Consider the following 16,553-nt stretch of genomic DNA (forward strand, 5'->3'; position numbering starts at 1 on the left):
TACCAAGTTGAGATTGCTAACATACTGGTATTAGCTGGCTGGGCCTTCAAAAGAGGGCATTTTCCAAGATATCTTTCTAAATGAAAGATACAGATTGTATTGTTTCATCTCAAAGTCTGTCACAGGGTCCCTTATGTAATATATTTTTAACTTTCTATGTGAGTGTAATAAGGGTTCATGGATATAAGATTTCTGCTCCATGACACAAAATTTGTTCGAGAAAGTGTTCGTGTTAGGTGTATTGCAATATTAGGTATGTTAGGTATATTGCATATCTATTGCTTTAATTCCATATTCTCTGCTTTTTTTACAGTCCCTCCTTCTCAATTTATGGCTTTCCAAGGAAAAAGATATTCTAGACAAACCAGATTCTGTCAGTTGCCTTCACACTATGCTGTCACTTCTGAGCAAAATGAAAGGTGAAATGTGCATTTGGAACACTTAAACACAACTGATATTAATTATTATTAGAAATTTGCTACTCTGACTAGCCTATACTACCACTTGGGGTTTTACCCCCTGTCACAAGTTATGTAATAGAGCTAAATGCTGCATGTTGATGAACTAACTAAATACACAATCAAAATCTGAAGAGTGTCACAATTAAAGGCCCTGCAGTTTCACTCTCCACTAAGTTGGCACAACTCCTGTTTGGCACCAGAAGGTGGCTGTCCAGCTCCCCTTCCTCCCTGTTTTGGGTGTATAGTCCTGCCCCTCTCCCTTGTGCTGACTGGCTCTCAGAAGTCCTTTGAGTTGCTTTAACTCATAGAGACGCTGCTATTCCAGCATCCTTTGTATACTGAACATCTCTGTAACTTGAGAGGTAGTCTATAAAGTCAACTTGCCATTACCCATTGGGGTAAGCTGTGTAATGAATAAATACTGATTCTCCTACCTCACACAGAGCTGCTATGGATGTGTCTGTGCCAGGTTCCCTTATGTCTAATTGACCATAGGGCACCATTATCAGCTTGAACTGGAAGCATGAATAAGCTACTGCTGCTGTTGTCTGAATAAATGAATTCTGCTGACCATGAGGTAGCCTGAAGAGAGCCACTTTGAGTACATTGAATGTGTGGCAGCTTGAAATCACAAAAGCAGCTGTCTGCATTGTGAAGTGTCATTTTGTAATACTCCTTAGATCTAGTAAGTATTCAGCAGGTTTTACTACCTAGTGATTTAAATCTATTGCCTGTTTCCTACAAATGAAGCTCGGAGAATGAGAAATTCACTTTCTGCTCTTTATTTTGAATTTGAGTTATAATCTAGCAATTTATGCTACATATCTAGAAAAAGAGACTGTAGAGTAATTGGAAATTGCACCTAACATAAGCTGTATTAACAAGCACTGCTTTCAGGGTTGGTTGCTGCTTTACTAGTTTTAACACCTAATGACCCAAGCTGAGTTTCTTACTCTCCCTTTCTCTACAGTTGCTATAGATGAGTCATGGGACACTCAGTCAGTTTCCCCCTGGTGGCAGCAAATGCGTACAGCTTGTGTTCAGTCTGAAAACAATGCAGCTGCCTTGTTATCTGCTCACGTTGGACATTCTGTTACTGCACAGATAATTGACAGTGTGACAGAGAAAAAGGTAAGTCATCTTGCACCTCCCGCACCTCCCCCTTCTATTTTATTTACTGTATCAGTTCCATGCAAATTGCTGTCTTTGTAATAGAGTAACATCTTTGGCATTCATTTGTTGTCATTCTAACATAAGCATAAGCATGCCACCCTGCAAGCCTGAAAATTTGTATTTGAACTTGAAGAATATTGTGCTGAGGTGAATGAATGATATATCAGAATTGTTTACTAAACATATTTAAATATGTGATGGGAACTGTACAGTAAGTTTTTCTCTTGATAGAAAATTATGTTGGCAAACTTAAAGCCTATAGTGTTTCCACATAAATTTGAGACGTCCACTGAACTTTGGATGGTAAACCTGTTTTAACATAGTTGTGACTTTTTTTTTTAAATATACTGGTGAATTTTCTTAGCACTTATGTTACTATGCCTTCTTAAGGTGATGGGTGTTTGGTTTTCTTAGCAATAAGTATCTTTTCACAAAGTTGTGATTAAAACTGTGAAAATGCACACAGCATTGTGGTTCAAGATGGAAAAAGTTATTCCGTTCCTAAATAGCACTAGGCATATGTGTGTTTTACTACTTGTCTTAAAAGATTAGATGGGGTTTAGGTGATGTTCAGTCTTGTAAATAGACTGCCTTATAAATTATAACTAGATTATTGGGAAGCATTTTAGCATTTTTGCACATTCATCTTAACTGTTGCAATTCTGTATATTAAAATTGTCAGCGTTGCCCAAATAGGAATGTGGGTATGTTGCAACATATTATGCTTTACCGATATGCTCTCGTTTGTCACCTTTTCTCTTCTGCTCTTAAAAGAATAAAGCAACAGCTTTATTTCCCTCAAGACTTCCCTTCCATAAAGCTATTTACCTTTTCCCCTTTTTTTTCCTACCATCCTTTGGCTTAAAGCCTAGAAGTGTTAATGGCCAGGCTTCTGAAAACTCTAGAGTTTGCTGTCTTGGTGCACAAAGTTAAAAATTAGATCGGCACCCCGCTAGAAAGATTCTTGGGCTTCCTGCCAGGGCATTTGCTACTAAGCATGAGAATTATCAAAATAATGCACAGAACTGCGACATGGTACGATCCAGTATTTCTTGGTGCATGATGCATATTTTTTAATATGGTAGGAATTTGAAATGTAGGTGGATTAATCATATATGTACGGAATGCGTATATAGCAGAGAATGTAAAATTAAATCTTTTTGAAGGGATTCTAACCCACTTTTCAACTAAATATGAACTTAAAAATGGGACTACAAGATGGCCTTTCAGGTCCTTTTATTTCCTTAGGCTTTTATTTAAGAATCTGTACATCTTGCGAGCAGTGTGGGATATTAATTGATCTTTGTGTCGTAGTTAATGTACATACTTTGAACTAAATTATTTCTTAAAATGCAGTAGCATTTGGGATATAGCTTTCAATTTTAATACTATGCATTTTTTTTTTTTAAACAAAACTGTGCTACTTTAAGTGAACAGACCTAAACCAGTTCATATGTTCTGTTAGTTTTCCCAAATAATTGTAGGTTCGGACACGGAATCCTGGGAAGCACTTTCCCTTGATAATGAATATTGGAAACTTTTGCTGAAACAGTTAGAGGATTGTCTGATACTTCAAACACTACTGCATAGCAAAGTGAGCAAAAGGACGAAAAGAGTTTCATCGCTCCAGACTGAGCCTTTGAGCAGGCTTTCTGTGAAGAAATTGCTTGAAGCTGGAAAAGGTACGTTGTTTTTTTCTCTTGGAAAGGTGGTTGATGGTGTTTCTAATAGACGTCTGAGCCATCCTTACCTACCTAATGATATACACTGCACTGGAAATTGTTCTGCTTGTTACTTTTCTTAATTTAAAAACCAATGCAAACCACAGAGTACCGCTTTAAAATTATAAAAGGGTATTATTGTAAAGACTGCATCATAAACCTCTAATCAGTTGATTAGGAAGTTTTTTAATTGGTAGAGTTATCCTTATTTAATGGTAGTAGTTAAAACTCATATCTCTTCTCTTGTTCTTTGATTCTGAACCATAAATCTTCTGGGATACATTGACTATACTTTTTTTTTTTTTTTTTTAAATGTCCTAGGAGGTATTGCTGACACTGTAGCAAAGTGGGTTTTTAAGCAAGGCTTCAGTCCTCTTGTACTGAATTTGGCCCAACACAAAAACAATACAGATAGTACTGAAGAATCTGTAGAAATGCATACTAATATCTTTCTTGAGGAGCCAGAAGCAGATGCAGGCTTGGAAACAATCCTAGGTAAGAAAATAAAAATTTTTTGAATTCTAAATGTCTGCAGAGGTGTTTTAGTCGCTGCTGTTGTGAAGTAGCAGAAATTATAGTGGGAAGAGGTCTGTCTTGTAACTTCAGATTTTCTTTTTCTAGAGCTGCTGCAACTAGCATATCAGCAATTTCCATGTAGTCTTGAAGTAGATGTACTCCATGCACATTGCTGTTGGGAATATGTAGTGCAGTGGAATAAGGACCCAGAGGTAAAAGAATTTCACTTGCGGGGAGTAATGGTTAAGACCAACTCAATAGAAGCAGTTTCACAAGTTTGTAATAGTTCATAAAACCTTTCGTTAAGACGACTGACTTTGAAAGCATACTAATTACAATTTTTCTGTGATAAGTGGCAAGCAGAAATTGAATTGAGAAAATGAATGCAGGTCCTGAGGCTGAATAGCACCTCACAAAGACAGGACTGTATGTTTCTAAGCTATCAGATTTTCAGAACTGCAAGTGTGGAAACTGGATTCAAATAAGCAGCATGAAGAAGGGTTTTGACTGTGTTTTGTGCAACTACAAAACACTTGAAATACTGCAAAATAGTGATGAACCTTTCCTCTGTTCTAGATGTGCTAAAACAGATCATAGAATACTAAATTTGTTAGACTAGAATCCATTCTGTTTAAAGAGGGATTTCTTGAATATTCTTAGATTCCCTCACCACTGATGGAAATTGTCATAGCAGAAAAAAAAAAAAAAGCTTTTTTCCGCTGCTGTCCTATAGCTTCTCTAATATTGGAAAATGTCATCCTAAGTTCGGATGATATTAAAGTTGAAATTGGCACTCCTTAGATCTGTGCAATGTAACACCTTGCTATAGAATAGAAGGTTCCTTTGAGATTGTTAAAAACTTACTCCATCTTAATGAAATGGACTAAAAATTAATCTTTCTAGCACAAATGGATTTTGTTTTTGAAAAATGACTGTAGTCAGTGGAGGTACCTTTCAGCAAAAAGTGTGTTAGCAGAACATATACTAAAACAAAGCCCTGAAAATAGTGCTGAAATCACGATGAGTTTCATGATCACTGAAACATACCTTGCCATGTGCATGGATGTTTGCCAGATAGTAGCAGGGAAGATTGCAATATCAGAATAACTTACAAGTTTTATAACTGTCAAAAAATAGTAGCTTTAAAATAATCTACCTGGGCCTTTTAAGAATCAATAGTTTACATTTAAAACAAGTTTTGAATAATGTAGTAACTTGTTCTTTTACTTTTTTGTTTTACATAAGGAAGCATGTTTTCTCATTAGGTCTATAGATCATCTAAGATGCATCATTAATGCTCACGTTCAGCATGGTAAGTATGAAGCTATTATTAAAAATGATATTTGTTGAAATTGTAAAATAACAGAATAAATGACTTTGTCAACTAGTGTAAATGTATGCAGTTTGTAGTACTGATGGCCGTTTTGTCTAGAAAAAAACCCAAAACTTTCTGCTGACATTCAAGCTTTTGTTTTTCATGTTTAAACTGAGTTTCCATCAGAACCATGAAAATAAGTTGGTTAGATAAAGTTAACGTGTTTAACTAAAAACATTTTAAAATAAAATTGCTCGGGAACTATTTTTTTATTTGTATTTAAAGTGGCACATGCTTCTTGCAGTCAATTACTTTTCATGCATTTCTTGATACTCTGTTTTAGTGAACATGATGACAATTGTCTTTTTTGTAGACTACTTACATCTGCAAATAAGATGCATTCTATGCCTAAAGCACTAGTCTTAAAGCTTTATGCTTACCACCAAAGTTTCTGTGTACTTACAATGTTTAACCCAGTCTGCATAATGTAATAATTTTAACAAGTGATTCATCGCACTTCTGACTATATTTGATCACCAAGGTAGTCTCCTGAGAAATCTGAAATCTGAAGTGCAAGTATAAAGCAGTGAGGATAACTCTCAATTACTTCTTGTTTCATTCACCATCTTTAATTCCTCCCCCTGACCCACCATGACCCCATTAAAGGAACTTTGGCCCATGGCTTTTCACTCCATACTTGTAAGATCTCTTTTCTATTCACTTGGAGTTTACAAGTTTGCGATTGTTCTAGGTATCGCACTGATGATGTGGAATACATTCATAGTGAAAAGGCTTTCTTCTGCTACGTATCTCATGGACAAGGTGAGTGCAGTATTGTGACAGTATTTCTGTGGCTGAATTTTTATTATTAACTGACAAGTGAAACTAGTATTTCTAAACAATTGGTTTTTTTTTTTTCTTTTTAAAAAGTTTGGAATATCTTTGATTTAAGCATCAAAAAAACCCTGCTTATTTGGTTTATTATGTAGCTAACTTTTGGAATTGATGAAGGAATGCATATTTTAAAATATCAAATCCATGGAATGATCAACTATAGGCAGCTTTAATAGCTGATCAGCACTGGCTGATGTGTACTGAAGACTTATGCACAGCATTAGCTTGTAATTGCTAAATAAAAAGTATTTGTGAAACAGTTTGAAACTATTTATGTGTGCGTATATACAATTTTAAGCTAGAAAACAATAAATAACTTAAAGTGTTTTCTCTGTGCCTGATTCCTGGTAAGTTATTGCCATGAAACTTTCAGGTTCCTACAAGCAAAAGCTTTTCCTAATGTTGTGGTCCAAGTTTTGCATGTATGAGCTCTTACTCTGCAAAATGCAGAACACTTTGTGGATGTTGTTGAGCATTTTTAACTATCACTACCATTGTAAATCAGCTTCTGTTCTAGTATGCAACTTGTTTGCTATGAGTTATAGCAGTCTTTTGTCCCTGGCTAAGCTTCAATTTTTTTCATGCTTATAAATATGCAGTGGATCTGTTTACTGGAAGACAGTTTAGGAAGAGTATTGCCAGTAAGTGATAGATCTGTTTAAGTTGTGTAAGGGGAATCTGCCTATTGGTTTGCCAGGTGCAGAGCAGCAGTTAAGTGTTTTTTAGCATAAAAGTCCAGATGCAAAGAGAAAAGTGTTGAAGGTGATCTGGAGAAAAAACCAAAACAAAACAAGCCCCTCCAAAAAACCAAACACCCCGCCCCCCCCAACACAAAACCCACAAGAATTTGCTGTCTTGTCCTCTTTTTTCCTCCTCCTTTGCTCCTCTCATTTTCTGCTTTTGCTTTTTATTTAGCTCTGTAAGAATTGGAGAAAATCATCTTCCTTCTTCCTTTAAGCAAATAGGCTCAGTTGTATATAGTTGTAGTGGGTGTTTCTTCTGCAAAAACTCTTTCCCAGTTTTTCTGCATGCCTAGATTAATACCCGCAGGAGAAGAGAGAAAGGTTTTTACTAACTGTTTTACAGATGCACACATCTGTTACCTCAAACAAATATCATGTAATAACAAATGTTGCTAACTTTTAGTATTTATTTATGTATGTTTGAAAGCTGGGAATTAGTCCTTAGGGTTTGTGTTATAGAAGCAGTAGCACAACTGATCTCTTGTCAACTTCCTAGAAAAATACGGTTTCCAAATCTGTTAGCACTTAATCAGTCCCAAAATTGACAGCTGAAAGTTGTCTCGAATTCAGACTTTGAAACAGCATGATGGATCACTTGAATTTGAGTTCAATTATCCTGTAATTCAGGACCCTGGAATCTCACTTCAGCTGTTGTTTAGACTCTGCCATGATGTAATCATTAATTTTATTTTTTTGTGCTATGGAAGAGAGAAGTTCCACTTACGTGTACATGCTTCATCCTGTGCAGCATGTGATTCAACTTGTAGAAGTTGGACCTCATAGTAACATTCCTAAACAGGATATAATTGAGGTGTCTCTTCTGAAGAATTCAGATAGGCAAAGTATGGAAACCATGTAATAACTTTATTAGACTTCTTCCATCTCAGTGAATATGCTGGAGCATTTACTCTTCCTTTCCTCTTCCATTGTTCCATAGTGTTTCTTTCTAATATCATGCTTGGTATTATCTCTCTATTTCTGTATTATAGAAATCACTGGGAATTTTTTAGCTGCCGTTGAGATTTGAGTGAGGACCTTGGGGCCTTATTTCTAATCCTAGACTTTAAGAAGGATGAATGAAATATGGGCATCAGTGATGTTCATTTCTGAGTTGTATGATCTGTATCAAATCTTTTGTTGAAAGCAAGTGATGCAATGTGTTGCATTATGTAGCTGTAATGAACTATTTTCTTGTTTTATCCTACGAAAATAGTAGTAAAAGGTTAAAACGGGGTAACAGATACCTTATGATTAAAATTATTTAATTGTACGGAAATGCACCCTTTTTTTTTTTTTAAACAGGTTGGAAAAGCTCCAAAGGACAGATTATGCAGACGGGCAAGTAATACTACTTTTGTCTAAATAGGAAGAAATAAATAAAAATGCCTTAATTTTAATACTACTTTGTGATTTACTTTTGAAAGTTTCAGAAAAATTCAAAATGCACCAATAGAGAAAATGTTATGAATTTTAAGAAATGTAAATTAATCTTTATCTGACAAAGCAAATTAGAACAGCAGCATAACTTCAAATATTATAGAAGGTAGACTTGAGACTATAACATGACAAACTATTATTTTTCATGTGTAACTTCATTAGTTAAAACTTTTTTGGAAGACAACTGATATGCTCAGAAAATGAAATTTACTAGATGTGATTACTTGAGGAATTCAGTCTTCTTTAGAGATACAGTACTGTAAATGGCTACATTTAGCTTTACTCCTATTTTTTCCTGTTATTTCTAATTCTTTGCTGTACTTCAGTGAATATTTGTTCACCTTTAAGTGTAATAGGTTAATAAACTGAGCTTAACAAATTTTATGTCAACAACTGTCTTCTCAAACATACAGAGCTAATAAAAGCCTGTTTCAATTCCAACTGAAACTATTTAAATCGTACTGTTTGTTAACAGGACGTAGGTATGGGTGACACAGCAATGACAAGTTTTCTTGGCTGCTGTTCAGATCTTCTCCAAACATTGCTAGAGGTAAATTTTTATTGTTCCCATAGAAACTAAGGAACTAATTGATTCAAACTTAATTTTTAAGAATATGGTTATACTAATTTCTGTACTGTTCTGTACAGACAAATATTAATAAACTTCTAGACATGAAATTTTGATTTCACTGCATAGAACTTGTGATTAAAGCCATGTCTCTTGCATAGAAGGCCAATATAGATGACGTTTTGTGTGTGACTACTTTTCTGTGTTGCTCTGGCAGGCTGACGTTAGTAGTGATGAAATGCAGGCTCCTGTCTTAGATACTGAAGATGCTTGGGTGTCGGTAGAAGGACCAGTATCGATAGTAGAACTAGCCCTTGAGCAGAAACGCATTCACTACCCACTTGTTGAACACCAGTTTGTGTTATGTACTATCTTGTATGCCATCATGAGGTTTTCTCTGAAGAGTGTGAAGCCTCTTTCGCTGTTTGATAGCAAGGTATGTCTTCTGAAAGCATACATCTTAATTTTGCTATCCTTCCTCTTGGTACCTATAATATATACTAGCTTTCACTCTTTAAACAGTTCATGAATAGTTTTGAGAGCCATTTAGTCCACTGTGGTGTGTTAATGAAGCTGCTGCCAGAATTCAGGCTGAGACCCAAACTTGGTGCTTTTCCTTGTGAATAAAAGATTTGTAGTGACCTCAGATGCATGAAAATCAGCTCCTTAATAATTAGCTGGTCTGAAAATACTGCACTGTAAGAACACTGGATGACAGGTTTTTCTAATTGCTTTGAGAAGTGCCAGATCAGAAAAAACATAAATATTTAAGGTCAGAAATGTTATGTTAGTGTTACTCTTGTATCCATTATTGCCGATGATTATTCTAGAATTCTGAGCATCTTGAAGAGAATAAACAGCTTGTCATTTAATGCATATAAACCACTTAAAAAAAAAAAAAATCACTGCATTCAGAATGCAGTATATCTCAAATCAGAGCTTGACCCTGATACAAAGCAGGTACCATAGATTGAGCTTTCCTCCTCTTAGCTTTACCACACTGCAATTCTAAAAAACCCTGAAACACAAAGTACTGGTGTAGACTGTCATTTAATTCCTGCTGGGGAGAAAATTATTTAGTCCTGTAATACTGCACAGATTCCTTCTCAATGATTTACTGGAATTTTATAAATGCAGAATATTACTCTCCTTTTGCCATAGGTTCTTGTCTGTGTGCAAGCTCTGATGAAGCAGTGGGTCTGGTTTTAGCATTTTATCATAGATGAAATTCCATTGGTTTTTGCTTTTTTTTTTTTTGCTTATCTGTTAGCAGAAAGCATTACACTACCTTTTGTCATTTAAGAATGCATATTACATCTTGAGTAAAATTAGATCCTGTTCCTGTGCCTCCTTTCTTTTACATACAGCTACTATTCTCAGCTGCTGCCTTTTTGCCTTCACTCACTCAAGATTTCCATTTGTTCAGTAAGCTTTATGAGAGAATTTCTAACAGGTCTTTAGAGAATCTTGACTGATGACTGAAAAAGTGGTTAAAAGTTTGAAACTGTTTACTACCTTATTTCTGACAAGGCAAGTCACTAATTAGACCTACACGTTCATCACTGTCTTTTAACATAGGCATTTTTTTTGTACCAGTTTCCCTGCTCCCTGCATTAGTATGGAGCAGGACTGCCAGAGATGCTTTGCCTTGAGTATGTCACTGCTGGAGCATGGTGGGCTAAAACAAGGGCTACCATGTGCCATCGTTCAGGGTTTTTACCTGAAATTTGATTAATCTGTAGTTCAAGAGACCTTAAAATTAAGCAGTGTCAACTATATCAATAAGTGATGGATAAAATGTATTTTTGTATCAGCTAGTTTGCATTTCTTCCTACATATTATGCTTGGTATGTTGGTCTAGAGCCAGGGACCAGGAAACACATCCAAACTTCAGCTCCAGCTGGTAGTATATCAGCTACCTAAATTTAGTAGGCAGGTAGTTTTAAGTTTGAAAGCAAACCCTTGACATGTTATGACAGCATGAACAAAAGTTTGTTTTGTTCTGTGGCTTTAACTTACAATATTAATTTTTATCCTCAAAGAGAAATAGAAGATGCAGTACAAATTAAATGTAAAAAATAAGCTGCTTAGTATTGGATCAAAATGGATTACTTGTATTCTCCTGTATCTCTGAGGCCTGTCTTTTGGTTCTCAATTTTAGGGCAAAAATGCATTTTTCAAAGACCTTACTTCAATTCAGCTGCTGCCTAGTGGGGATATGGATCCAAATGTGTTATCCATACGACAACAGGTAGGTATATGTTTTGTACTGAAAGTTCATAAACCTCTAAAATTTCAAATACTGAAGTAACCTGCAATTTTTGCTTCCAAGTTCTTGGTCAAAGTGGTGAGTGCAGCAGTTCAAACACTATGTTCATCACAAAAGGCCAAAGAAGTCTCAGAAGAGGAATTGTTTCCTTTTGAAAAGGGGAAGAATTGGCCAACTTTGGCTGTGGACCTGGCTCAGTATCTTCAAATCTCTGAGGATGTGGTCAAAAGGCATTATGTCTGTGAACTGTATAGTTATGGGATGGATCATCTTGGTGAAGAGGTAATAACAGCTTTTAATGATTTTAAATCAGTACAGTGTTATGTCAGATATTCTGCTAAAATTACTTTTTTACTTAAGATGCCTGGAAGGGTTAGGGAAGTATTATCAGGCTCAAAAAAATTCCCAGACTGAAAAAGTCAGAGGCTGGAAAAGTACTTTTTCAAGACCAATAATTACCCTCAGTTTTCCTTCTTCCCAACATGATAGGGAGTTACACTACTGGTCTAAACCAGTACAGCCTTTTTTATTTTACTGTATTTGATAGTTTCAGGAATCTGCTTTTTTGCCTGTAATCTCTTCTTTTATGAAAAATTTACCAGTCCTTGGACAAGACAATTCTTCCCTTTCTTGAGGGGGAGAGCAAACAAGAGATCATATGGAAGTTAGGAATATGTTGCTGAACTATAAAACAGATCTCATGGTCATGCTAATCACTGTGTAAAGTACAGAGCAATTCCTTGCCTTTGTTCACTCTTCTGCTGTTCTGAAGCTTTTAATAATGTTCTTTATTACAGTAACAGGTAACATAAGGAACAGTCTCAAAACTAGTTGTCCTTTTAGTATCGATAAGCTTCTTTTGATACAGCTTTTCAAGGCTCCAGATAAGTGAGCTGTGTCATGCTGAAATGGTTTCTACTTCCTTTTATTCTTCTATTTTCAGGCCTTTCTTCAGGTGACTGACAAAGAAGTGCTTGCATCACAGCTGCTCATACTGGCTGGACAGAGACTGGCCTTTGCTTTACTTCATATGCAGACAAAGGAGGGTATGGAACTCCTTGCTAGGCTTCCTCCAACACTATGTACTTGGCTCAAAGCTATGGTAAGTTAAGCTTGATTTAGGAAAAACAGGTTGATTTTCAGAAGCTTCTGTTCACCAAGACAGAGATCACATCTGAATAGCCCTTTCTTACTAATGGAAACAAGAATTTGTTCTCATTTTTCCTGATGCTAGTTCTGTTTCATGAAGGGTTAAGCAGTTTCATGGGTCAAAGCATCAGCTTAATTGAGTTAATAAACCTTAGTGATCTGTTTTATACAAGTTCAGGAGGGCTTATATGCAGATGATCATCTGTAAAATTACTCTAATGCTGTGTTTATTCTTTTGTATAGGACCCCCAGGAACTTCAAAATGTAGAAGTGCCAATTTCAACAACAGCTAAACTAGTTAACAAAGTCATAGAGCACTTACCGGAGAATCATGGGCAGTACAGCCTTGCCTTGAATCTGATCGAGGCTGTAGAAGCCATCTCATCATGACATTCTTGGTTAGCACAGTTCTGCTATATAGTGGTATGATGCATGATTTTACACAATGAGGCTGAACTTTACAGAAAGAAACTTCTGTGTGGCTCCTGTTAAACAATGAAAAAAAACAATACTCCCCATCCCAGAATTTTAGAAGGTAACTTTAAATTGGAGTATATTTTAAATTCTGCACTAGTACAAAGATGTTTAATTTCTAGTACACTTGTCAGTATCTGAAATGCTTTGTTATTTATTTCCGACTTGAGCGCTTTTTGCGGTAGTCTAAATTGGATGTATTTGACAGCAGTTTTAGTCTATTTACAAAATCACATCTTGTGAAATTCTGTAATTCATGCTGGCAGTAACTGCTGCAGTTTCAATGTTCCATGTATGATTTGTTTTGAAAAACGAGCTCTAGAATTACACCCGAGAAAAACTTTGGTCTCTCAAGTTACTATGTAAAGCCAATACCGCTTTTTCAGAAGCTAAAGCTGGTGTTGGGCTCATGCCTTATAACTGCATTATACGTGACAATGGCGACTGCACTAGACATAGGATGAAATGTGCTGGGGCCTTACACAAAGGGAGAACAGCCCACATTAGAAACAGCTTGGGAAAGAGAATCAAATTCTCCAGACACAAGTATGGACTCATGTTTTACTCCAGATCTCCCAGTACTGTCTCCAGGGTGCTGGGCTTCAGCTAAAACTGGATTTGCATCCCTCTCCTTTATTATTAAGCTCTGCTGAGTTTAAGTAGGTCAAGGAATGTCTTACTGTAAGATTGTTCCCCTATCTTATCACTGTAGAAGATGTAGTATGCTATAAATCTCTGCACATGTTAACTTGTAGTCAAAAACTGCTTAAATAGTTGACCCAACTTCACTGAAGATCTACAGTACTGAGTACTTTAGCCTTAAAAAAAAACCCCCACTTTTATTTATGGTACCTACAGGGACTCATATAGTGAGTATCTTCACTATTGGAGTGGTATTAAACATGATTATCTTGCATCAGTTAGTACTGTTTATTTTCTACCTAAAGGAAGCCAGGAGAGAAAAATTAAATTGGTGTAAACGGTTTTTGTCAAAGTCAGCTGAAATTACTAGCTCTATCTTGTAACCTGCTCCTCTTGCATTATATGTAAGAAATGTTCATAGTATTCTGCCTTGCTGGAGACAGAATTTGGTCTTATACTTCAGAAAGGTGTGCTGCTGTCATCTAAGGGTTAGACTCCCCCCCTAAAAAAAAAAAGGTTATGTAGGTGGCTTGTCCTACACAGCCTCATTCACCTGTTCAGCATCCCCACTTCTTAATCACTGCACTTCAGTGTAGCTGTGAAGGCTTCTTGAAAAGTTTTGATACTATATGTTTGACTTCCTGCAGTGACATGAGATGAGACAAAGAGTAGTAAGAATTCTAGTAAGAGTAAGTGGCCAGGCCTGGTCTATGTTTTAGGTACTTCCATAACTGAGGTTAAAACAGCTGTAGGGGAAAAATAGAAGGTGGTAAGATTGTACAGGTGACTTTACCACCTTGTCTGACAGCACTTCAAACTTCTGCAGAAATAAGTATGCTAGAGATTTGGTCACTATGGAACCTGAGGAAAACAAAAAATGTTTCTTAGTTAATTACATTCCTGTATCCTGGTACAGCTGTGTAAAGGATTTTACTGTAACTGAGTATCATGTCAGAGCTGACGTGACACCAATCAAATCTGTAATGTATTGTAAGTAATACCCTGTATATAGTGCTATTTTGTGTCTAATTTGCTGTGGATTTGTGTAAATTGATTAAATAAAATTTGAGGTTTCCTTGTGTCTTTTCCTTTTTATGGAATGGTAATTATCACTTTTTCTTCTGTTCTGTTTTACAAGAGGAGTAGACACACCACTGCAGAGGACTGGTTCTCTGGGGTTCCACAGAACTACCTGCTGACAGTATAAAAATTAAACAATAGCTGTTTTACTGTGAAGTTTGACTTAAATGGAAGTGAACTTCAAAAGAACACAGGTTGCTGAAAACAAGTAAATCAGGCAGTTATTTTGAATGACCCTTTTTATTAAGCTGAAAAGTGATATACACAGTTAGGTATATACAGAAGGTTCCCCCCAAAACATGATAATTCTGCTCAGGCTGGGGCTTAAGCATCTGGTTCTACAGGCCTCAGTACACAGCCCTTCTGGTTAGCCACCACTATTGTATACTTCAATACTCATGACTTTGGCGCAGCTTTTGCATAGGCATTTCACCCTCACGTGCTCACTTTTCCAGCAATGACTTTCAGGCACCGTGGGCAGGGGGTGCTTGAGGAATCAGAAGTGTATCTTCTGCAGCGAGGGCATTTTGCTTTGGCAAGTGGTAGGGCTATAACTTTATATGAAGATTCTTCACGGATATCACCACCTGTTAAAGAAAGCATTGTTACTGAGATCCTGTGGGTGTAGTTAGCATACTCTACCTATGAAGTGAACAACATTGTATGGTGTTGGGCAGAGAAGCAGCAGCACAGGAGCCTGTCTGGAATACTTCTGTTACCTTCCAAGTTAATCAGAAAGGTCCCTTTGATGATGTTTGCATCTGCAGGTGTTTCTTTAGGTAGCTCACTCAGCAGGGTTGTCTGGGAAGCCATCATTATTTCATTCAGCTGTGAAGCACTAGAAGTTTCTTCAGCCTGCAGTGCCTAGGGAAGAGAGTTAATTTTCAGACTTGCAACCTGGTTTTGTTCCTCAGCATCCTCCTCCTAGAAAATGTTAAAGCAGAAGTAGAATTACTGTGTTTGTGATTGCAACAGCTGTCATAGCTTTGTCACAAAGAGAGCACAAGTTTGTTTACACCCACGTGTACCTGTGTCTAAATATATGCATTTATATAATTATGCTTAAATCCAGCATCAAAACTGAGGTCTACCATTGCAAGCTCCAAGATGCTCCATTCTTTAAAACAAATGCTAAGACAGTGGTTCCTAATCAGAGTGGATGATTTGAACCAAGAGTCTAATTTACTTACTCCTGCAAGGAGTTAAGAGTACAGACCTGAAGTGCACTGTCCAGGGTTCCGTCTGCAGAAACTTTCAAGTTACTTTGCCCCTCACACCAAGGCAGCAGGTTACTTTGGAAGGGCACTGCCAGTGGTACTAGAACAGGCATTTTCAAGGAGTCCAGAGCTAGAGGCCAGTTGCGAGTTGTATAGCTCAGGGGTCAGTATAGGGTCCACTACTGTTTGACATACTAATTAATAACCTGGATGATGGGCAGAGCATACCCTTAGCAAGTCTGCTGATGATACAGTGCTCAGAGGAGTGGCTGATACACAAGATGGCTGCACTGTTGTTCAGAGGGACTTCAGCAAGATGGAAAAACAGGCTAGCAGCAGTCTCATGAAGGTCAATAAAGGGAAGTGCCCAGTCCTGCCCCTGGGGAGGAATAACCCCAGGCACCAGTACACCCTGAGGGCCAACTGGCTGGAAAGTAGCTTAGCAGAGAAGGGGTCCTGGTGGACAAACAGCTGACCATGAGCCAGCTGTATGTTCTCACACCAGAGGCGGCCAGCACCATCCTGCATTAGGAAAAGCACTGCCACCAGGTTGAAGGAAGTGATCCTTCCTCGCTCCTCAGCCCTGGTAAGACACATCTGCAGTGCTGGGTCCAGTTCTGAGCTCCCCAGTAAGAGAGATGTGAACTTACAGTGCAAGTCCAGCAAAGGGCCATAGAGATGATGGACTGGAGCATCTCATGCATGAAGAGAGGCCGACAAGTTGGGACTGCTTAGCCCAGAGAAGAGAAGGCTTGGGGGATCTTATTAATGTATATAAATACCTGATGGGAGGGTGTAAAGAAGATGGAGTCAGGTGCTTTCAGTGGTGCCCAGTGACAGGACAAGAGGCAAAAGAAAGAAATTGAAAGAGGAAATTCCAAGAAAACATAAAAC

At 37.2% G+C, this 16,553-nt stretch overlaps 2 protein-coding genes across 5 annotated transcripts in view; one reads left to right on the forward strand and one right to left on the reverse strand.

Annotated features, from left to right (window-relative positions):
* RAB3GAP2 (RAB3 GTPase activating non-catalytic protein subunit 2) overlaps window positions 1-14,437 on the forward strand; it is a 51,132-nt gene extending 36,695 nt beyond the window's left edge. For all 3 annotated transcript variants that reach the window (XM_052806254.1, XM_052806257.1, XM_052806255.1), the window contains exons 22-35: window positions 314-419; window positions 1,432-1,592; window positions 3,100-3,316; window positions 3,677-3,850; window positions 3,977-4,083; window positions 5,117-5,183; window positions 5,938-6,008; window positions 8,126-8,161; window positions 8,736-8,810; window positions 9,046-9,264; window positions 10,990-11,079; window positions 11,161-11,379; window positions 12,041-12,199; window positions 12,490-14,437. In XM_052806254.1, coding sequence (XP_052662214.1) covers window positions 314-419; window positions 1,432-1,592; window positions 3,100-3,316; window positions 3,677-3,850; window positions 3,977-4,083; window positions 5,117-5,183; window positions 5,938-6,008; window positions 8,126-8,161; window positions 8,736-8,810; window positions 9,046-9,264; window positions 10,990-11,079; window positions 11,161-11,379; window positions 12,041-12,199; window positions 12,490-12,636 — 1,848 coding nt within the window. In that variant the 3' untranslated portion in view covers window positions 12,637-14,437. The remainder of the gene's footprint in view (window positions 1-313; window positions 420-1,431; window positions 1,593-3,099; window positions 3,317-3,676; window positions 3,851-3,976; window positions 4,084-5,116; window positions 5,184-5,937; window positions 6,009-8,125; window positions 8,162-8,735; window positions 8,811-9,045; window positions 9,265-10,989; window positions 11,080-11,160; window positions 11,380-12,040; window positions 12,200-12,489) is intronic.
* Window positions 14,438-14,663: 226 nt separating this feature from the next.
* Window positions 14,664-16,553, reverse strand: part of IARS2 (isoleucyl-tRNA synthetase 2, mitochondrial) — a 29,679-nt gene continuing 27,789 nt past the window's right edge. The window contains exons 22-23 of one of the 2 annotated variants that reach the window (XM_052806258.1): window positions 15,162-15,306; window positions 14,664-15,029 (exon numbers count right to left, since the gene is read on the reverse strand). In XM_052806258.1, coding sequence (XP_052662218.1) covers window positions 14,878-15,029; window positions 15,162-15,306 — 297 coding nt within the window. In that variant the 3' untranslated portion in view covers window positions 14,664-14,877. Of the gene's footprint in view, window positions 15,030-15,161; window positions 15,307-16,309; window positions 16,442-16,553 lie in introns of those variants that run through there. The other variant, XR_008237981.1, reaches the window with a different exon arrangement.

This window comes from Harpia harpyja, chromosome 13, assembly GCF_026419915.1.
Source record: "Harpia harpyja isolate bHarHar1 chromosome 13, bHarHar1 primary haplotype, whole genome shotgun sequence".
NCBI classification, from domain to species: Eukaryota; Metazoa; Chordata; class Aves; order Accipitriformes; family Accipitridae; genus Harpia; species Harpia harpyja.